General features: G+C 43.9%; 1 protein-coding gene across 7 annotated transcripts in view; it reads left to right on the top strand.

Moving 5' to 3' along the window:
- LOC138481557 (zinc finger protein 660-like) overlaps nucleotides 1–23,779 on the top strand; it is a 1,126,844-nt gene that overhangs the window by 489,271 nt on the left and 613,794 nt on the right. For 6 of the 7 annotated variants that reach the window (XM_069613740.1, XM_069613742.1, XM_069613739.1 and 3 more), the window contains exon 4: nucleotides 11,721–11,834. The exons of the other annotated variant lie outside the window; for it this stretch is intronic. In XM_069613740.1, the coding sequence (XP_069469841.1) occupies nucleotides 11,721–11,834 (114 nt within the window). The remainder of the gene's footprint in view (nucleotides 1–11,720; nucleotides 11,835–23,779) is intronic. 7 annotated transcript variants of the gene reach the window in all.

Genomic DNA, 23,779 nt, shown 5'->3' with positions numbered 1-23,779 from the left:
CATTCACTTGTTTTCTTGGTTTTAAATCGCTAGGCAATTCAGTTTGTTCATTCAATGATAAATCATTGTCATTTGCGCTTTCATTGTGGGGATCCTGACTAAGTAGTTATTTGTTGCCACCCTCTGCAATGTCACTCTTGTGACATTCTCCACACTTACTCAGCTGCTGCTTCTGCATTGCACACAGTTTTCCTATCTGCTCAGACAGCATCTTCACCTGCGCCTCCAAGCACTGTAATCTGTCCATAGCCTTAAATTCATCCCTTTGTGCCCTAGGCCGGTACTGGTTGAATACACATTGACCAGGCCTGTTTTGCCTCCTTTCAGGAGACTGGTTTCTGTTTGTGTTTCCCCTGAATTCCCGGGAGACAGCGGGTGGGGAGCGTGGGGTGACAGTCCTCTGTCCATGGTTAACCTGTGGAGAGGACTGAACATAATGGCGTGGGTCATAAGTCACATTCAATTGCTCTTGTTGATTTTCATTTTCAATGAACCTATCTATGTACCTTGATCTTGCCTGATTGCCATTACCATTGTGGCAGGGTGAAACCTACTCTGGGTTCCCAGTGCCTGGTATGCCTCGTTATACATCTGGTTCTGGGTTTTATTTAGCCCTGACATATAATGGCAAAATCCCACTTTGGGTGAATGACCAAGATACATAGGACTAATGTACAGGCTTCTGTCACTGGGATCTATGGATTGGAACACAGGTGTTTGGGGTGGTGTCACCTTCCCTTGCATGGCCACACCCCTCTGGTTATATGGTGTCATTCTTTGTTTGCGCTGCCTCCAGTGGCATTTTCTGAGACTGCAGGGGTAGCTTTTCTTTTAGCTTTTTGGGGTCTGGGTTCTTAATTTATAACTTCCCCTTTCTCATGAGATATTATTTCATACATTTAAATGGCCTGTTCAAGAATCCATTCTAAGCTTTGATCCCTATTGAATTCAATGGCGAGTTGTGAAACCACATCTCATTGCAATCCGTAGAAATAAAGTGGTCTCAAACTCTGCTGAATGAATGTCAGAAGCCACATCAAAACGTGTGAATGCTCTCTTCAGGTTTTGCAAGAACTGGCGTGGCGACTCATCTAATTGAGCCGTCATGATGTACGCTGCCTTTTTGGCATCTTGAATAGACGATAAGTTAAGAATTGTTTCCTAATTTCTCTTTCAAAGTACTCCCATGATAAATTACCCTGTTCATTTAAGCCCTGTATGAAGCTAGCAGAGGTGTGGTGGAAACATCTACTGTGTTGATTCTTTGAGCTTTTTCAGACGCTTGAAATCCCTGTCACACTCTCGAGGTGTTCCTCAATAGATAAACCTGGATATGCCTGAATTCTTTTTGAATGGTCTAATCAAACTCCTGATACTCTTTTTTTATTATTTTGAGTGCATTGTATGATGCATCACCCCGCTTTCTCTACTGTGGGTGAGCAGACTCAGCCTCGAGTACTGGAGAGCAGCCAGCTCTTGCCGAATGAACAGCAGCTGGAATATTTCACAAACCATGGCTGCATTCAACCTCAGAGAGGGTAACGCCCTGCTGCTCACAGGGGAAGAACAGCGCTGTACTTCTGACACCTGAGAGTTGTTGCCTTATTTACCTACACTGTGCATATAGCTCTTGTGTTTCATTATACAATGTAAAGTTTTAATTTCTTAGCTTAGCCATTAACTCACTCATTTCTGTAATTTGCATTGTAAAATGATTAATAGCCTCCATCTTTTTATCATTTTCATCCATCAGCCAAAATGTCATCTTCCATCGCCTGTAATTCATTAGAGAATTGACTACCTCACTTTTGCAGTGTCTGCACTTCTGATAGTGCAATGTCTCTTTCTAGTGCCCTCCAAAATCATTTTGAAATGATCGATTTCGCCCCCACTTTCAGTAAATTGTCTCTTTCTGTGTCAATTGTGCATTTACATCATCATACTAGGCCTGTAACTGTGGCCGACGCTCAATCGAGTTCTCTTTTAACAGTCACATCGTAATTCTGCTATGATCTGAGTCTTTTGTCCTCAATTTAATTACCTTATGTAAAGTAAACCAAGGTATTGCACCCAAACTCATTGCACAGTCTGACTGCCCCTGGTGGTGCTTGGCCCGGTAGAGCCTTAATAGGCAGGTTTGTAACACACTTCCTTCTGCAAATAGCTCCTCTGGAGATTCCTTATCTATCCCAGAAACAATCCTTTCTCTCCAGTTTGAGATTGTGTCAGGGGACCAAGTTGCCAGCTTTGTTTCTGCATATGTGCAAAGGTCAGCAATCTCAAATTGTCATATTTGCAGCGCACTAATGTTCACACAATGGCACTACAGTAATTGGAAAAATTCCAAAGTCACAACACAACCCCAGCACAATCACAAGTAATTTAAATAGAGAAAAGAAAACGTATTTTAAAGTTCACCAATCACTATCCTAGGCACAATGTCACTGAAGTAATTCAAACAGTAGAGGAAAACGAACAAAAAAATGGAATTCAAATTGCACAACACAGTATGACCCTGCTACAAAAGGGCACACCTAGCAATTGTACTTAGCCAAAAAGATCCCTGCATTTCCACCAATACATGTAAGAATGTTTGTCTCTCTAGGTCACTTCCACTTTCTGCAGCAGCCTGCAATAAGATGCTGCAATATATCTTCCTGATCATGGTTGGATAAAGCATTGGGAGCAACCTCATGATGGTACTTTTTTGTTTTTATTTCGGGCCCTTTGGCTAAGGCAAAGCCATACCTAGTGCTAAATCAGGAACACTCATTTTACCACTGACGGTATCAGTTGCACCATGCTTCACACTCTATGCATCACAAAATAAACAGATCAAACAAGAACCAACCGTACGCAGCTTTTTTGATTCCATGATTCACTTTATACATTTTCTGCAGACAATAAAAAAAACACACAGAGCAATGTAAAAGATTGGCAAACAATATATTCCAGTTTAGCTGATAATGCTGTTCTCACAACTTGTCAATGCAGTGCATTTATATTTGTAGTGATTTTAGCATCAAATTCCTCTGGCTTCCTCCACACCAGGCAAAACCTCGCCTCCGCGCCCAGCGAAGCAGGCTTCTCCTTTAGCAGCAAAATACATTTGTTCTCCAGTGAATACAGATGGAATGGCTTTATCCTTTTTGTGCCTAATTTGGCATTTCACCAATTAAGGCAAGGTTATTTCGAAATAGATATTTCTCTTTAGTTGACACTTATGCTTACCAAGAGCTTAGGGGTATTCTGTCGAAGTTGCTGACAGTGCGATTCCCTTCAATGAAGCACACCGGCTCTCTGCCCCAGTCAGCCACGGCAGTTCAGCGAAGGTCACCTGACACCCTCTTTCTCATCCTGCTGTGATGTCACACATCCATCAAACACCTCCCCTTTAACGAACACCTAGTACATTTCCAAAGTTCTTCTACTTCACTGTGACCTCTGTACAGCACTCTTTCTACAGGCCTGGCTGCAGCTTCCTGCTCAAACAACGAGTTTTTACAAAATACATTGCACTGTCTGTCACGTACACTGCAGTTCAGCTTTCAAATTTTCTGCATTTATTTCTATCTCACATGGCTGTGTGTATGGTGCCTTTTTACCCACGGCCAGCATTGTGGATGCATCAGCAACCCCATTCTAATAACCAATAGATTTGTTTAAGGTAAATGGTTAATAGTTAGTAGTATGGTTAATTGTTAGCCCCTAACCTACAATACCATGCTTTGCTTTGCTAAATCCCCACTCCTTTCTTTGGTTTGTGTGGTTTTCATCAGTGTCTCACATCAGCCCGAAATCACACCTAAATTTCACACCACACCTAGGCTGTAACACCAGCATCATTTGTACACTGGCATACACCTTCTATATGAGTCTGAGAAACCGCTAATATTTTTGCATGGTTGAAATTCACACTACTTATTCCTACATTGCCTGTGATTTGTTTACAATGGAGAATGTGACTCACTTACTCAGGGAGTTGCAACGTAACATCAAAATGGAGTAATTTTCTTTTGTAGTGAAATATGAGCCAGGAAGAGGCTATTGTTTAATGGGAATGAGGGAGAGGTGTGTGTAACCGCCGAAATCTCTGAAGGAGTCCTAGATGGTAACTGCTGATTAGGCTGCTTAAAGAGGAGGGTGGGGGATGTTCTACTCAAAGCGACCGTTGGGTGCAGGCTTATATTTTGCTTAAAGGAAACCTGCCTTGCGTTGCTACTCTATTGACAAGGGTTGTTGGGCAAGGGCAATGCTACCAGGAGTTAGGACTATAATGCTATGAGCTTTGGTGAAAGTGCAGAGGACAACTATAGTCTCCCTGGTGTGTCTGATACACTGTACTGTCATTTATGTTTTAAAAATTAGTAAGATTCGATTTGGGAATAAAGATAGGGAGGCTGCAAAGCTTCGGATAGATCATCAAGTAGATATTTGGGTCTAAGTAGTATTGCCTCCGTTTTAGAGGGGTAAAGCTGAAGACCATTCATAATCATCCACTCTGACTGCATTCAGTGATGAAATGTAAGATTATATTTAGTAAAAATTGACAAGAAGTTGAATATGAATTAACAGCGACTAGGTGAATTCCTGGGGCAAAACAGAAAATTGGGTGAAGGTAAACAGAATTGACCACCATAATCATTTGAGATTAGCCTTCCAAGAAAGAGTTAAACCAAGTTAAGACTTGGATAGAAACACCAACAATAGATGGAGACAGACGGATGTTAAAATTCACTGTATCAAATAGTGTCGAAGTGGAGCATAATTAATAATTTAAGGTGACCCTCATCCGTATTGCTCAAAATATTGTCCCATAGGGTAGTGGGAGGAATCGGAGCGCGCCCTTGCTTCTTTCCCCAATATAACCTCCTCCCAGGTGGCCAGGGAAAGGCTCTGGCTATCAGATCCTGACCCTGGGGGTGGATATACAAGTGAGGATCACCTGGTTGGAGGAAATGAAATGAAATGCTATTTTATTTATATCGCATTCATACACAAGTGTTTCAGAGCACGACCAGGCAAAGGGAGGGGAACAGGGGAGAACAGAAACAACAATCTTACTAGGATCATTGACATTAGGAACGCGCAAGTGCATGGGAAAGGGAAAAGGAGGAACGTGCATGGAAGGGGGGAGAAGTGGAAAGTGCGGACAGGTGAGAGAATAGAATAAATATTTATAAGTAAAATAAATAACTAAATAAGGCGATAAACATTGGTTGTGCAGCCAGCAAGTGGCAAGTGCTAGGTTCGTCAGATAGGGTATATCTGATAAGTGCAGAAGAAAAGTGGGTGGGGGACTGTATGGGTACAGATACAGACCCCATTGGAAGTGGTGGCCTGGAGGCCGTGCAGGGGGGGTGAGCAGGTACCTGGGCCCAAAGGACATAGGGTGGCCAGGTGCACGATGCTGAGCGAGAGAAACAGATCAGCAGGGGAGAAGGCAGAGCCGAAAAGGAAGGTCTTGAGGTGCTTCCGGATGGTTCTCCTCAAGTTTCAAGGTGGCACAGAGGCTGTCCGAAGGGAGGTCCCAGCCGAAGACAAAGATCTGCCCCCAGCTTGTTTCTTTGAAAACAACTGACCTTGAGGGAGTTAGAAGTAGAGGAGTGAAGGGCTCGAGAGGGGAGGTATTTACAGAGGGATAGTTGAAGGTATTTTGGACCCAGGCCCCAGAAAGCCTTTTGGACAATGCAGAGGGTTTTAAATGTATTCCTTGCATCCACTGGGAGCCAATAAAGGGATTTCAGAGCTGGAGAGATACGATCCCAGGGCTTGAGGCCAAGGACAACTTTTGCAGTCCTGTTCTAGATTAGTTGTAAAGGGTGAACTGTAGAGGCAGGTAGATTTAGAAAGAGGCTGTTACACTAGTCCAGACAGGAGACAACCAGAGATTGGGAGACGGTGAGCTTCTGAGTGAAGGAGAGGAAATGCAGAGTACCTCTGAGGAGGTGCAGTAAGAAGTTTGATTTTTTAGAGACACCAGAGATGTGTGAGGAGAAGTACAGTGCAGAATCAAAGATGACCCTGAGGTTCTTAGCCCCGCAGGTGGAGGTATGAGGGGGGCCAAGGGAGGCCGCCCAGAGAGTGAGGGGAAAGGATGGTGAAGGTGTACCAATGAGGAGGATCTCAGTCTTGTTGGCATTTAGACAAAGATCCTTGGTGGCACACCAATTCTGAATGGCGGTTAAGCAATCAGAGATGAGGGCAGGCAAGGAGGTGGCTGAGAGAAGCCTGAACATGAGTTGGGTGTCATCAGCATAGCACTGGAAATTTGAGCAGAAAATGGATAGGCGAGAGTTGCCAGGTATTGGTTGCAAAGCCAGGGCGAGTGTGTCACGACCCTCGCCCAAAACCCTCTTTGGCAAACCCATTGGCCTGGCATCCTCTTCAAAAGCACCTATGGCGCCAGGCTCATACACCATGAAAAACAATGTGCTTGCAAACTACTTTATTGTATTGTCAGCCAACATGGAGGCATCCACATAGCTTGGTTCCCAAGAACCAAGCTATGCGGTCTAGTGTTTTGGGTGTGGTAGCATAGGGACTACTTTACCTGGAATATTTTGTTGGGGCTATTTAAACCACACCTGAGCAAGACGACACGCTTTGCGTTAATTTGCAGCTTACAATGTGTCGCTCACCATGTCCTGCTATTCCCTCGAATCTCGGAGAAGCAGAACCTGCAAGGAGACAACAGGAACATCATTAGCAGCAGCATCTTACCTGCAGTCTTCATCTTTAAACACTTGCAGCTACTGAGAACATCTTCCTCGAAATCTGCTCGCCTCCCGGACAGAACGACCTGAAAGAGGAAGATAGAGGCAACATTAAAGAAAGCAGTAGAGACATTTACAAATTACGAACTGCTCAAAAGGCTTACCTGGCTGGTGGCCTCTCGGCTGGCACCACTCCGGACATTCCACTCGTGCTGAAGAACACCGCGACCTACAAGGAAGGAAAACACAGGTTAACAAAAAGGCAAGACTTTGTAGCGCTGCGCATAACGCTTACTTACCGCATCGTAGCGCTCTTAATGCGCCATCATTTACCAGCGGGGCTCAACCAAGCCAGTTCTCTGCACTGAAGCTGCGCATACCTAAAGAAGAAAAAAAGAGACATTTTAAACAAAGAAAGGCATGCAGGATAGCAACAAAACTAAAGAACAGCAGTAAGAGCTACCTGAACAATATCAAACAGGCCGGCGTCAGTGAAGTAACTGGACCGCACTCACTCATGAAAGACAACGCGCCCCTGCAAAGAAGGCAGGACGAAGAGCACACCTATTTCTACCACAAGGTGAGGAGAGGGCGCCAGAGGGACTGAAATCATACGGGGTGGAGGGAGGATACTTACCCCAGTCGGTCAGTCTTGAACACAGTCCTCCTGTATTTTCAGGCAGAACCTTCCCCGCAGACCACATCAGGGCAAAGCTGAGAAGCATACCAGCGAATAACCCGGCTGGGTGGCGTCCCTGTGGATACCAGGTGAGCGTAACAGAGAGGTTAGACCCCTGGGCAACACCACAGGTAGAGAGGGTGATAGAGGATAGGAAGGACCCAAGTGGTACCTGGGTGGGTCGATCAGAGAGGAAAGAGGTCAGCCAGACGAGAGCCTAATCAGTGATAGCCAGGTTGTCACAGAGACGGTTGAGCAGGGTGGTATGGTTGACCGTGTCGAAATTAGAGGAGATATCAAGTAGGATGAGGACAGAGGGAATGTTGGGAGTCAAGTTTGGAGAGCAAGTCTTCACGGATGTTCAGGAGAGCAGTTTCCGTGCTTCTGGCAGCTCTGAAGCTAGATTGGTGGTCATGGCGAGAGACAACAGAATCAGAATGAAGGTTAAGCTGAGAGATAGCCAGCTTTTCCAGGAGTATGCTCAAAAAGTTAGTCATGGAAATTGGGGGATAGTTAGCCAGACCAGAAGGATCAGCTGTGGGTTTCTTTAGGAGGGGATGCACCAAGGAGTGCTTCAGAGGGGAGGGGAACGCTCCAGAGGCAAAGTAGTGGTTGCAGAATTCGGCAAGGGCCGGAGCGAGGGTATCGATGTGGTCCTTAATGGTTTTAGATTAACAGTGATGAACCTGTTTTGATGAGGCTTTCATAGATCGGAACTTGTCTAGAAACCTCATCATGGGAGAAAAGAAAAGACATGGGGAGCGGGAATGAGGCACCCTTGGGTGAGCCACGGTATCCCCCATTTGCCTTTTCCAACAAGTCCAATATTCCCTAGACCTTTTGTAGGTTATTACCAGTCCCTTTACATATCTTTCCAGTAAATCATCTCCCAGTAAACACCAGTCCGAAACTGGGATGAAGAAGAGACAAACCAGAGCCATACCTCCTCTCTCTATTGACTCTTACATAGACATCACTTTGGAACTGGGATGAGGAAGAGGCAGCAAACACTGAACAAAGACTGTTTGTTTGACAAGAAGCAGTCTAGTCTTTCTAAAACCTTTTGGCAAGAAGACAAATTCTTCCTCTTTGGAAAATGGCAATACATGGGACAAGATGCAAAGAACCGGAGAAGCTGCAGTAGTAGAGGAGGGGAACCAAAGAGAAGCCAGGTCGAGACTCGTGAGTAAGCCGGTTGAAGCAGAACCCACCTTGTGGAACGCTGCAGAGGGTCCCGGAGCAGAGGGAAGTTCGCCAGGTGTTCGCAGCTGCAGACCAGCGAGGACAGTGCTTACTGGTGCTTCAAGAAAGGCAGCAGGGCGAAGCAAAGCCCTTCAGGATGGAACCTGAGGCTGTGGAAAGGTGTCGCAAAGCAATGAGAACCGAAGGAGTTTTTCCAGCGCTGTACCAGAGCCGACAGATGTGTGACTGGAAACCGGTGAGTCTGCCCAAAAGGCAGCGGACCCCCCCAGTATGTGTCACAGGAAGCCAAGAAAACTTGAATACATTAAAGGGCCGAGAAAAGGGGGTCAATAACTGTCAAGAGGCAAATATAAAGAAGCCATTAAATTGAGTGAAGAAAGAGTTGAATATGCGGTGTCTAGAGCTAAATTAACATTGCCAAGAGTCAAACATGCATTCCCAAGAGTCAAGCATGCATTTTCAAAAGTCAAGCAGATGATATTAAGCATTGCTGAAAGAAATGAATGGTTGTGAAAAGAAAACTTGTATGTAAGAATAAAGTACAATGAAACCTGGAAAAGGGCTTTGGTCAAGAGAATTGAAAGAGTGAATACGTTTCCTAGCAGATGAGTTTACTGGGACGCTTATGTTTGTCTTTTCAAAACAGCATCAAGGGGAAGTGAAATTAGAATAAGTCAGGCATCACTGTTAAGCTGAAACCGTGGCAAGGTCCCTATGCAGCAGATACACGTAAGGTGTGTTGGTTGCGTGACCTGTAATGGGTGGACCGCATGGTCGGACAACTGCGCCTAGACCCACCTAAGGAAAAGCCACTTGCGTCACCCACAAGCTTGTGATTGGAATAAAGGAAACTTGTCTGAACTGAAATTAAGGAACTGATCTTTATGAAATTGATGAAAGGGAACCAAGCCAGAAGAGCTGGGAGGTATCCCAAGAATTGTTGTTCTGGAAATTTGAGAGAATTGAAAGTTTGGGGAAGGGAACCACTCTTTTTGTAACGTGAACTATTTTGAATCTTGGCAAAGGGAATCCCCCCTTTTCCAACCAAGGGCTGGAGGTAGCTCTGCACTTTTATTTGAACACTTCTCATTTTGAGGCTGACATCCCCATGCATTGTATACAATTAGATGCGAGGGCAAGTATAGGTTTCGGACACAGACAGACATTTGCTTTGGACTTTCTGACAGACTATCATTAGTTGTGTTTAGGTAGAACAATCCACCTTATCATATGGCAAGTTAGGCTTTTTTCCAACCCTCTTTTTGAGTTAATAAAGGTTTATAGCCCAAACATAATTCAGTTGTCTGTGTCTACTCCATGATGCCTTCACAGTAGCCAGTGCTGTTTCAGTCCTGTGCAAGGGGTGAAAGCCAGATTGTAAGTAGTCAAAGATGAGAAATGTTTCTGTAGTTGGGAGATTACCACTTTGCCCACTATTTTGACGAGCCAATGCAGTTCAGCAACAGACTGGTAGTTATTCAAAACACCTTGGTCAAGTACTGTTTTTTCCAAAAGAGGGTTAACGGTAGATACTGTCAAATTGGAAGGAATGCATCCTTGAGAAAGAAGTTTATGAAAGTGGTGATAGTATTGACTAGAGAGTTAGTATGACTCAGAGCCACACTGGTAGTATATGAGGAAGGATTGGGTCAGACACAGACAAAATAAACTTGGGCTGAGCGCAACTTAACTCTGAGGCACAGAAAGTTCTGGAGGAAGACATTCGATACATTTTATCCTGGATCTTTATTTTAGCTGCAAAACAAGTGATAGCATTTTTTGCCAGATTCTTTGGGGTGAAGAGGAGAAAGTAAAGCTGGGTCGGTTTATAACATTTTTGATAATACCAAAAAGTTTATTAGGTGCAGTATCAATACAATTCTGGATGAAAGATGATTTAGGAGAAAAGACTACCTTTTATATATAAGCAGGAAGAGTTGTTTTTGTGGCATTGAGTAGTCTCTTAATTTTCTCCAAATGTTCTTTCTCCAGTACTCCTGCTTCAAGATCGAAGTGACGAGGTATAGCAAGATTTAGAATACTTTCTGTGCATGGAAGGATGTAAATGTGGCAATAGGGTCAGAAACTGAGTGAAAACCATTCACGCATAAAGAAAAGTAATACTTGCTTGTTATATTCATCTTGGGCATTGGGAGCACCGATCAAAGATCTTCAGCTGAGTTTTTGTTTTATTGTAAATCTTTTTGCTGTGTGATAATAGGAACAGAATGAAGACCAGACGAAAGCATATCCATAGAAGTAAGAACAAAGAGCCAGGCAAAATGGTCAGACCAGGAAACAGAGATTATATTAATAAATTAAATCCCTGCTTCTCTAACGAGTACCAGATTCAAACAGAGGCCTAACCAATGTGAGATGTTAGTGAACAAAACCATTCTTACAAGGCACAACATTTGCACACTCCACTAGCCAGTGATTATTGACTCGTGGTGATTAAGAAATGGCGTCCTGCATGTATGTGTGGAATCGAGCTGGCAAGTGAGTGTTTATGCCTGGCTAGCAGCATGCAGCTTGAAATGTTATTTCTTGCTATGAATAGTCTTGGCTAATTTAACTGTCTCATGCCAAATATTAAAATCTCAAAACAGCAAAACATTGGTATATTATAATGCCTGTGTGGCTAAAAAGTTATACCCATGTATAAGAAAATGATTGGCTGAGCCTGGGAGATGAATAACATGGTGTGATTTTAAAAGACCAAAATAGAGATAAGATCAAGCTAAATGATAGTTTCCTACACATCAATTACAAAAATATCAATCTGCAGCTTGCAGGACATCTTTGAGCCCTGTTCCAACCCTACCAACACTACTCCCACTCCTTTTGTGGTTAGCCATAAAATCGATGCCTTAGACCACCAGTCTATAGAGCTGCAGAATAACAAAGTGGCATTTATTTATCAGATCTGTAAATAATTGGCAGCCTTTTGGGGATTTTAGTGTAGTTGTCTTGTTATGTTTAAGACTTGGACAACCTTTTTGGTTGGTGCTAATAAAAGCTACCAATATAATAACTGTTTCGTATCAGTCATTGTTTAATGGGGAAAGTCGGGGACTATTTCTTGCAAGAATATACATATTCATCTTGTCTTTGATTTACAGACACTGTGACCCCCAGCTGTGCTGTGTCAATTAGGATAAAAGCAGAGAAGAACCAATATCTGGACAATTCTCAGAATACAGACAGAAGGGACTGCCAGGATTATCTCAGCACAGGTCAGCTGATTTGAATATTTGAAGTCTATGGCATGTCGAAGCTGAAAGTTTATTTCAGATAAGCCGCTGACATACATGAGGCACGGATAGAGCAAAACCGGACACACAGAAAGAGGTATAAGGCTGCGCAAGAATGACATTAACCTCTTTCTGAGTTATGGGTATGCCCAATGACACGCCTCATGTCATCTCATGAAGGCATGTTTAGCTGCCTAATAAGGATCATATGGGCACTAGCTGGATCAGGTCTTTCTACGAGAAATAGAAAGATCCAGTAGAGGTGGTTGTCTGTATCACATTGGTAGGCAAAGCAGAATTGTGCAGGTCTTGAATGGTGCTATAAAGTCATTCCCTCCAAGGTCAGACAATGCTCCGTTAGGAAGTTAATTGTTATTGTAACTGGACTAAATGTATTGTACAGACTTTTCTGTATAAGGCTCATTGGGTAAAAGCCTAGAAAAACCCTGAGCTTTCTTTTTTCAGAGGCTACATTTTTGGGACGGGAATACTATGCCACTTTCCTCATCCATTTCTGCACAGTTGTGTGGAAATAAAACGTATCTCTACCTTTGCTGCCTGAGGTTGCTTATTGGATTGCTTGGTGATGGAGTTGTGTTTCGAAAGGGTTAAAGCCTCTTAAAATACTATGATTTCTTAAAACTGTAAATGTAGGATCATTCCTACCCAGTGACAGAATAATTTAGGCAAAAATATATGCCTGCCACCTCTTGGGGTCATTTCCCTAAAGATGCATAACATGACAGAAATAAGCTAAAATGTAGTAAACGTTCATGTGGTAATCAGACTTAGTTTCCAAGAGCTGTATTCAGGTGTACATTTCTAGAAACAAAAACAAATCCCTTTGTTCCAGCACACTCCTGCCTCTCCATCGCTTACTGTGCATACCATGGAAAAGACCCAGCTTCGTTCACACAGAAATTCCAACACTACACAAAGAAGAGCCTCTCTTCAATGGTGACTGGTCTGCTATATCTCCTGCTTATGGAACTACAATGATGCCAACCTGAGCGACTGGAACTTCACCAATTTCCATCCACAACCTTCTAAAGTGAATAGGCGCTACAGCTACCAAATCAGTATCTTAACGAGAAATGTGTCTGTTAAACATCCCACCTAGAACTCAGTGTGCCTTTGTATGGATCCCTGTCTGCCCTCCTTCGCCACTCCAAACCAGATTAACATCTCTGTAACCAAGCAACAAGTCTATCCCTACGCTATGGATGTCTTTGGGTTGTGACCCCCTGTTAGGGAAGATTTCTCTTTTTGCTGCTTACCCTCTATAGAACTCAATGGGACACCCTACCTTTTAGTCATAATTTAGATAAAGAACTGTACTTTTTATACATTCTGCCTAGCTTGTATTATTAATAGTACTCTGTGTGTGCGCTTAACTGAACCCTTCACCACCCTCACATCGTCCTATGCCTATGCCTAAGCCTTGCTGTTCGGTCACGATACCCAGATAGTTTGGCTAGACGTTGGTGTTTGTCCATGTTCATCAGAATAGGGTGGCAATTTTAGAATCTGTTAATCCCAAAATAAGGTTAGCCCGTACAACAAACGGGAACTCAGACCATTAGAAACAAACATAAAAAATATTTTCCTGATGGATTAAATGTACACGTGATTATTGAAACTGTTGTTTAACCATTTACAATTCTAATGGATTGTGTCCTCCCACGTATTCCTTATCTTTGATATTTCCTAATATCCAGCTTGCTGCCTCAGAAAATAACTTTCAGTGGAGGGCACTGTGCGTCGATCCCTGGTCAGGTATAAGTAGCTTGCAGAGATGGCTTCATCGGCTCTGTCTATTCCTCGGTCTAGATTTAAAAAGTCCCGGGACTGCGGTGCTAAAATGTCTGTGACTGACCTGCACAGGATCTGCCTGTGCTGTCTAGGGGCAGAACATTTGTGTTCGGAGTGAATGTCGATGACGGCCAAGGCCTTATGAGAGCGCAGAGGAAAGTTGGAGAGAGGTAAGCCTCAAAATCTATTACTCCCTCCAAACGTAAATCTCCTGACAAGTCGAGGCCTTCATCTCCTAGTCATAAAAAACATAAACGCTTGCATTCCCGTTCACGAAGTGGGTCGCATCATTCCTCGTCTTCGAGGCATGACAAAAAGAGGCACCGAAAGGAATCCATACGGCAAGCCCGAAAAGTGCATCAACGCCCTCAGCGCCAAAATCGCCATCGACCCCACGAGCGTCGACCTCCTCGATGCCGTATATTCCAATTCCTTCAACACCATCGTCGAAGACCTCAACGTTTCCGTCAAAGCCATCGACTATTTCGTGCAAATCTTCCAAGCCGTCGGCCGCTTTGTTGCAGACGTCGGCATCAACCGTTTTGACACTTTCAGCTCCCATTCTGACATCTATAGCGCCGCCTTCTTTTGAGAAGATTTATACACCACAACCTCGCTCACAGTATTTTAAAACTCTTTCTTCAATTTATGAAGATGCAGAAGAGTCTAACCCTGGCACCGATCCTATTATCAGTGTACGAGTAGGCATTTCAGAGAGGGAGCTTAACCCCCTACACTACGCAAGCTAACGTGATTCTACTACACAAACCAGCAAAGCCCCCTGAGGGAGTGTGCCTCCATATAGACCAGTCTCACTAATTAATGTTGATAATAAAATCTTCGCCAAGATTCTAACCAAACGATTGCTGCCACTGATGCCCGGACTAATACTAGCCGACCAGGCAGGATTCATACCGGGGTGAAATACAACATTCGGCATCTGAAGGCTCTTCTGCATCATGGAAGCTTTAGACCCCGCAACCCAGGGAGTAGCGGTCCTGTTAGATTCAGAGAAGGCCTTTGACGCAGTTGAGTGGCCATACCTCTTCGCAGTACTCCAGAAGATGGGCCTCGGAGGATACTTCTTGAAATTAATCTCACTCCTCTACAAAAACCCTTTGGCCAGAATCGTATTGGGGAAAACGCAGTCAACAAGCTTTGAACTAAAACGAGGGACCAGACAGGGCTGTCCTCTGTCGGCCCTGCTGTTTGCTCTGGCGATGGAACTGCTTGCCGCGGGCCTTAGAGATAGACACATAGATAAAAGACTCACCCTAGGACCCCACACATTAATTTTGTCACTATACACTGACAATGTGGCCCTCTTCATCAGTGACCCGGTGATAAATCTGAAGCCAGAGGTGTCTGAAGATGCATCAGAGTCATCTGAGGAGGAAAGACCTTTTGGTCTCTAATATGGTACACGTTCTGTACCAGAGGAACTCCTGTAAGAAGAGTCTCGTATGAAAAACCTGCTGGACTGCCTTCATGAGGCAAGTGGTATCGACACTCCCCTGAAATTGATTTTGGTAAGACAGATCAAGGAGATCATGCAGAGGGGACATATATACCACTCATGATAAGAATCATGGAATACATGGGATGGTCTAGACTCGCACCTGTTTTCGAACAGGACAGCTTAACGGACACATTGGATAAAGGACCACAGGAAGACTCAATCGTCCCATTTCATAGGGCTCTGCAGAGGAGGGTAGCTTCCAACTGGGAAAAACCTGAGGTTGTCCCGGCAGTGACAGAGCTTCAACTTTTGATCCTCTATACCTTTCAAAACATCCAACACCAGAAAGCCTGGTAGTACAGGCAGCTACTTCTTCTGGTAGACAAAATGCCCACGATTCCACAAGATAGGGATGATAAAAGATATGATGCCATGGCCAAGAAGGTTTTCTCGGCCGATAGTATGGCGTTAAAATCTGCTAATGCTATGTGCATGCCGCCAAGATTTACCCACACCCTTTGGGACTGGATTTCTTTGGCGGCTGACCACATCCCCGAAGGGGAGGAACGAGATGGTTTCTTGAACATTGTCAAGGATGGCAAGGACACTATGTGCATATCCCTCCAGCCTGGTCTCGACTCTGTTGACAGTATCGGCAGAGGCATGGTGGTTACAACTGTGATTCGCAGGTTTGCGTGGTTGAGAAAGTCAGGATTTGCCAAGACATTCAATCCAGTCTTCTCAACATGCCCTTTTATAGCACACATCCAAGTCGGCAGCCAAATCCCTGCGAGCTGCAATAAAGCAAACTACAAACCGCCCCACATGTGTGCCGTAGAGGGCTATGTTCTTTCGCTATTATTCTGCATTCAGAAAAGGGCAGAGGACAGCCAGCTCAAAGAGGTCAAAGACGATTCCCCCGTGGTGGACGGGGGTAGAGGTACTAAGACCGCAACAGCAGGGGCTACCTTACCTTCAGCCACTGCGTCAGCCGCTCCAAAACCTCTCTGAGGTCTTCATTCACAAGACTGCAGTAGGAGGCAGGTTGTCGGAGCATCTGACAAAATTGCATGCTATTACTTCAGATGCTTGGGCATTTGAAACAGTTGCCAAGGGTTACTGCCTGCCTTTCCTGCAAAAACCTCAGTCATCCACCGGGGAACAACACTTTGAAGGTTCCGGATCTGCTCCTTCTGCATGAAATTTTAACCCTGCTGGAGAAAGGTGCTAGAGAACCAGTACCTGTAGCGGAGAGGAACAAGAGTTGGTACTCCCCTTATTTTCTAATTCCAAAGAAGGACGGAGGATTGAGACCCATCTTGGACTTAAGAGACTTGAACAAGTTCCTCAGGAAGGACAAGTTCAAGATGGTAACCCTTTCTCAGATCCTTCAGGCCCTCCAGCTTCAGGATTGAGTGGTATCATTGGACCTCCAGGATGCTTACTTTCATGTGCCGATCCATCGCAAGCACAGACAGTGCCTGAGGTTCGCCGTTGGTAACTTTCACTGTCAGTTTAGGGTTCTGCCATTTGGGCTAACGTCCGCCGGTTTTCACCAAGCTAATGGCGGTTGTTGCAGCAAGTCTCAGGAGGGGGGGGGATTCACATCTACCCCTACCTGGACGATTGGCTGATCATGGCCAGTTCCCCAGAACAAGCCCCAGATCATCTCAGCTATACTTGCCACTCCCTCCACAGGCTGGGCTTCTCCCTACACTCAAAGAAGTCCCATATGGTATCATCATAAAGACTCCAATTCATCGGAGCAGTCCTGGATGCATCCCTGGAAAAATCCTTGCCACCAAAGGTTAGGGCTCAAGACATTCTGCAGATGGTAACAAAATTCCATAATGCCCAACATCTTCCGGCCTTCAACTTTCTAAGGATGCTCGGTCTCATGGTATCATGGCATCCAGCATTTTTCTGGTGCCAGAGAATGAGATCTCTCCAGTGCTCCTGGACCCAGTGGTCACAGTTCTCAGGAAGGATGTCAGATCGCCTACAAATCCCAAACAGTGTCTCACTGGATCTTCAGTGGTGGGCCTGTCGGGAGAACATCTTGAAAGGAGAATCGTTTTGGCAACCATGGCCGGAGATAACAGTAGAGACGGGCGCCTCACTCACAGGGAGGGGAGCCCATACCAACGATTTGACCATCAATGGTCGTTGGTCTGCATCAGAGCCCAAACTGCACATCAACCTTTTAGAGCTGAGGGCAATCGGACTATTGCTGAAGGCCCTTCTGCCCTCTGTATGGGGAAAGAATGTCTTGATAATGACGGACAACACAGCGGCCCTGTACTACCTCAACAAAAGAGGAGGTGTAGGGTCACTACCACTGTGCAGAGATGCAATGCAGCTCTGGTTCTGGGCAATACAAGAAGGAAACTCTATCGGCAGTTCACATAGCCGTACAGAAGAACACAGCGGCAGACGCTCTAAGCAGGCCCAGCGCAGTCTGCCACGAGTGGGAACAAGCTCAGGCAGTCCTTCAAGAGATCTTCAGCCTTTGGGGAACCCCTCAAGTAGATCTGTTTGCGACCGGTGCCAACCGGAAGTGTGAAATATTCTGCTCAAGGGAATTTACCCCAAGAGGAGCTCTTGGAGACGCGTTCGTGGTGTAGAGAAGTGGAAACTCCCAGTATGCGTTTCCTCCAGTCCCCGTCATTACTCACGTAATAAGGATGTTGAGAAGGTTCAGGAAATCCATGATCCTAATTGTCCCGGATTACGACGTGGTCCCCGGACCTTCTGGACATGTCCATCTTCTTTCCAATTCGTCTTCCACAAAGAGAGGACCTTTTCTCCGTTAAGATTTCTTACCTTGAAAATAGTTTTCTTACTGGATATAACAGCTGCCCGAAGGGTGAGTGTGCTACAGGCTTTATCCTGCAAGCCTCCTTGTACTGTTTTTCATAAAGACAGACTGGTATTAAAGACGAAGCCTAACTTTGCCATCCTTTTATCCTCAGCCACACCCGGGGAAAGAGGAAAGACTTCACAGACTCGGCCCTAGGCGTGCACTGAGTTTTTACATTAGTAGATTGGCAAAATTGAGACAGAATGATTATACAGGTCATAAATTAGGTCTAGCCATCACCAAACAAACCATCTCTATATGGATTATTTTAATAATTTCAGAATGTTAGACTGACCGGTAAAGACCACCCCAGAACATCTAGAGGCTCCCTCGACCAGGGGTGTTGCACTTCGTCTGCTTTGCAGAGGGCAGTTCCAATAAAGGATATTTGTGCAGCTGCCACATGGTCGTCTGCACACACCTTTACAAAATACTACACTCTGGATTCCTCCACTCTGTGCATGTTTGATCACTTGAATTTGACTCCCTCCTCCAAATTATGTAATTGCTTTGGGAGTGTATCAAAGATGAGGAATACGTGGGAGGACACAATCCATTCAAAGAACAAGTTACTTACCCATGGTAACGTTCTTTCGACTGGATGTTCCTCCCACGCATTCCTGATTGCCCCTTCCATCCTACCCTGCAGTAAAACTTCCCTTGTGGTTACAGTCTGTGCTCTCTCAAGGTGAGTAACCGTCTAACTCAAGACAGTGCTTCGTTCTTCAAAACGGAACTGAGCAACAGGTGTTGCGTGAGCTACTTATACCTGTGATTATGTCGACGTCAAGACCGAGGCCTCCGAGGGACATCAACTCGACCAGGCACCGACGCACAGCGCCCTCTACTGAAAAAAATAATTCTGAGGTAACACGCTTAGGCAGCAAGTTGGATATTAGGAAATATCAAAGATAAGAAATACATGGGAGGAACAGCCAGTCGAAAGAACGTTACCATGGGTAAGTAACTTTTTCTAATGTAACGAACAAATAACACTTGACACAGAAATTAATTCTGTTATATATGAGACATTATGGTTAAGTTGCACTAATAAAAACCTATGAAATTCAGTAAAAAAACGTTGTTAAAGGACGTTATGGTTACAAGTAAAATCGAAAACCCCCTGAAATTCGCCAGTTATGGTAAGCTCAGCAACCATAGCTCACGCCACCACTAACACCCAGAACATCACTGATGACATCACATGTGCATTTACCTTCCATACAAGGGGTTGTGAATGTAATGTTGGCAAAAAGTATCAGGGATTATCGGGAGATGTTAAATAAACTACATACTTCATCACGCAATGTAGTGTTCTAAAGAACATTCCATTGCAGTGTTCCTTCTAGTACAGGAACCTACTCATACAGAAATGTATGTATTGGCTACAGCATACACCACAGAGGTGCTATATTTGTAATTTTCCAAAGTTGTATAATAAAACAGTGAATGCTTCTGTATCAGACTTTTCCGTACTGTGAAACATGCCAATAATGCATCACTTACTACATATTTCTACTAATACACACAAAACATAAATAGACTACAATGCATACACATATGGGACTTATATATGGAGAGTAAAGTAAGCAAACAAGAGGCAGTATCATTAGCAACTGTGTATAATCTACATGATTGGATTCACGTACAAAAATGATTGCTGTGTTTCAGGCCTGCTTCTTCCCCTATATATGTACATCATAAGATGCGATTAAATTCTAAGGAAATAGTGTAAGTACATGGCACATCTATAAATATCTATAAATGTAATACTTTTTGAAAGTTAAGTTTCTGACTGTCAGTAAATAAACCCACCTGGAATAGATATGGCAGTGAACGAAAAAGAAGGGGCTAGACATGTGATGTCATCAGTGATGTCATCAATGATATTTGTGATGTCATCTTTGATGTCCTGGGTGTTAGTCTTAGCAGTGCACGGTGGTGGCGTGAGTTATGGTTGCTTAGCTTACCATAACCGGCGAATTTCAGGGAGTTTTCCATTTTACTTGTAACCATAGTGTCCTTTTAACAGTTTTTTACTGGATTTCATAGGTTTTTATTAGTGCAACTTAACCATAACGTCCCTTTTAACAAAGTTTTTTTTACTGAATTTCATAGGTTTTTAGAAGTGCAACTTAACCATAATGTCTACGAACATCTGACTTCATTGCAGACCTTCCGGAGAGTGCCACATGACCATATGCTGGCGCGCAGCATGATGATGTGTTCGAGAACCCGTACGCACTTCACAATAAGATCTGTGCTTTGTGGACAGTTTGGAACTGCATTTTCTACAGATCTAGGAACTTTCAACTTCAACATTTCCCTTGCAGAGCTCCAACACCTATTCCTATTCATCCAGTAACAATCTAGTACACAGTACATACTTTTAGCAAGCCGCTATTTATCTTAAAATAGCATCAGCTAAGGCCATCCCTCCTCCCCAAGAGACACCACCACTGCTGTAATCAAGGAGCATAACAAACACTGCCCTCTACCTTAGAAATAACACACGCGCAACATTTTCCCCTGTCCACCTGCCCCTCCATATTAGTGTTTGGTGCCTCTTCCCTCAGTTCCCTCCCCACCTTTCGTTCTTAGCTCTCCTGCCAAAAAAAATAAATAATAAACATCTAAAAAAAACGAAAGACATTTCCTTTAGGAACCAGCTTTCACAGTTAAAAAAAATAGAACTAAAAAAAAAACGTATAGACTCCATCTACTTTATATTTCTCTGTAAAGTACATAGACTCAATAAGATTTTCCAACATTTCCATTTTGTGTTATGGTAATGGCAATATTGGGGCGTTCATCCTCCATTCCAGGGACTGGAATGGTGGATACCGGCCCAGCAGGCCAAGGTATGAGCCCAAGTGAAGCAAGGGTGAATAACAAGGTCTCTGGACCATTATCCCCCCCCCCATTCCAGCCCCTGAAATGGGGGATGAAGGCCATTAGCAGTCTAAGTTCCCAAAGCGGGGACCCGTGGTACTAAGAAAGAGAATTTTTCGTCCTACACCGGGACGCCTGTGGCATCCCGGTGTAGGAAGGAAAATCCTTTTCCAAGATGGCCACCATGGAAAGGGGAAGGTGGGGGTTCCATACAGGGCCCCTCTTTGCTTTCCATCTCAGCCTGCAGAAGGCAAAAAGAACACCCTATGACCATATTAACATGAGCACATTTTTCTTCCCTTTCAAATCTATCCTAATTGCGAATAACCTTACCACAAAGCCAGTCCCAGGTGGACATGACCACTTTAATCCTATGTTTTGTCCCTTCTGTTCATGGCCAGTAGCCACATTGTCCGGATCATCCCCTTATACCATGACCCCGACATTCTGGTCACTGCCTATGGCTACAGCCTACCCCTCAGGCACTAAAGCTATACCGTTATTTTTCTTTAGAAAACACAGCCACATTTGCAAAACCATGCTTTTCAATCCTTGCCAATTAGCTTTACGCAAATGTGCTGGAAATCCAACCACGTTTTATTTTTTCAAAATTGTTAAAAGAATGCCCAAATCATTCGTCATATAAGCTGTGCACAAAATCCCAACAAACTTTGTAAACTCATTTGAAATCACGTCAAAAATATTCCACCCATCATCATCACCCCTCATCTCCCCAAACATTATTTCATAAGTTTCAAAAGTGCAATGCTCAGAAAATATTATTGTCCTGAGGGTTCGACCATGTATTTTTGTACATACGTTGATCTATCGCAAACATTTCCAATTCACCTTACCTCATTTTTCCTCTTTTAGAAACATACGAAATCTGGCAGCAAGGCGCGTCCATCTTGTGCTATTCTTATCCATTGCTACATCTGCCTAAGGTAAACTGCCCTGACGTCACTAAATCATATGCCCCGCCCCTGACCCTCACATAACCAACCCTACTGATATTCAACCCCTTTCTTGGTGACGTTCCTCTTCAGCGTAGCCAAATGCGCCCATAATCACCTACGTGATGTGACGCAGAACCCGAAAATCAACACACATCGACTAACAACACAGCACGTCACAATTTGGAATATTAAACCGTTCTTTTAAAGAAAACAGTAACACTGTACAATTTGTACAGTATTTTATATTTCACGATAAACTCTGAGAACATCCGCCTATTCCCATATTCAATCAAATTGCAAAATTGTTTCTTCGTTTGTGATCGAAAATGTTAATCGTGAGGCACGCGTTGTTATTTTTCCATACACAAAGTGTTAGTTTTCGATAAAGGAACCGCTTGGGTCGCACAGTGAATTCCAGGGTGTCTGCATCAACTTGGGCCTAGACTACCATAAAAGATGTTATGTTACTCCTAATCGCTAGTGCAGCGTACGGGCACATGGGCCCTGGGTGATCGTCCTATAAAACAGTCCCACAAAACAGTCACAGTGATCCAGCCGTTGACGACTGCGTGCACCTGGCGAATGAAGAAGCCATCAGTTGGCATCTGGAATCCATGGCATTCGCAGTAAGGCAGCATGTAGCTATTTGGAAAACATAACAGAAAATATGTATCAACACCCAACCTTTATTACAATATATCTATTGATTTCTTAATTCGGCATAGAGTTTAAACTAACGATTAGCACACACATCAAACAATCTCAAAAAATACAAAAAGAACGTGGAAACTGATACACAATTTGATATGGTCATACATGACATTTTAAAGAAATATTAGCGTAATACCTGGGTGAATCTAGTGATAGTCTACATACACCTAGATTCTACACTCCCCATAACCACATAAAAAAGACAACCACACAGAAAGATAGTACTTGAGTTACATTGCCAAAATTAATCTTCAAAGAATAATAAGTTAAAGCTTGTTCCGGTCTACAGTCGTCAAAAGCAAACTTACATGATATTCCCCGTCTCCATTCCCTTCGCGTAACTCAGACCGTAATGCTCAATGCGCTTGCACCAAAGAATCTTCATGAACTGATTTTACATGTTCCTTATTACACATTTTTGGAATGCATAACCTTATCAAATGTTCATTATTACAAACCTCCTCTCACTGCATTCCTCACGGAATATTCCCTTTCTCTCAAGGTCAAAAAACAATTGACCCTTATAATTTCTGTCCCATGCGTGGGCTTCCTTAGCTCGCAACCAAAAAATCAAAGCTGGTGACCTTCACTCAGAATCTAAGTACATTCTCACTTTGCAACAACATGGCTCAACGCATTCATGAGAACTCGTACTCTCATACACGCGCAGTTCCGCTGTTTCCATCAAACACTGCAGGTGGCTACCTCAGATGCCAAACTCTAGGGGGCACCAGTCTGACTCCAATATTATTTTAAATACATTGTAACACAGACACATTAGTCCTTTGCCTGTACTTTACACACATTATATCGAGGAACACCTCCAAATGTACCGTATGACTTTTGTGACAAAAAAAAACACTTTTTTGCTTCTTGCTGCCACATCCCATCTCATCCTCATCAACCCTCACCTTCCGAGACAGTATTTGATAAGTTTAACAAGTGCAATGTTGTGTTTTTTTTATGTTTTTGCGACGATGTCCGCGGACACCAAAACACGGATCAAAGATGGCGAGCGCATCGGAACAATATGACGCACTTCACGCTCTTCACCATCCAATGAGTGAACGCGTCACATGTCTACGGACATGACGCGACCGATTAGCCCATCGTTATCTAGTTCTCGGAGCGAACAGGGAAGTGAGTCAGCGGAGCGGACATAGATATCACAAATTTTTTTAGACCTGCTTTCTGATCGTTTAAAAAAAAAACTACTGGATGGATTTTCATCAAATTT

Source organism: Ambystoma mexicanum, chromosome 5p (genome assembly GCF_040938575.1).
Source record: "Ambystoma mexicanum isolate Mex_15411 chromosome 5p, UKY_AmexF1_1, whole genome shotgun sequence".
NCBI lineage: Eukaryota > Metazoa > Chordata > Amphibia > Caudata > Ambystomatidae > Ambystoma > Ambystoma mexicanum.
Note: the sequence above shows the minus strand (reverse complement) of the source record. Positions and strands in the feature narration are given on the sequence as shown.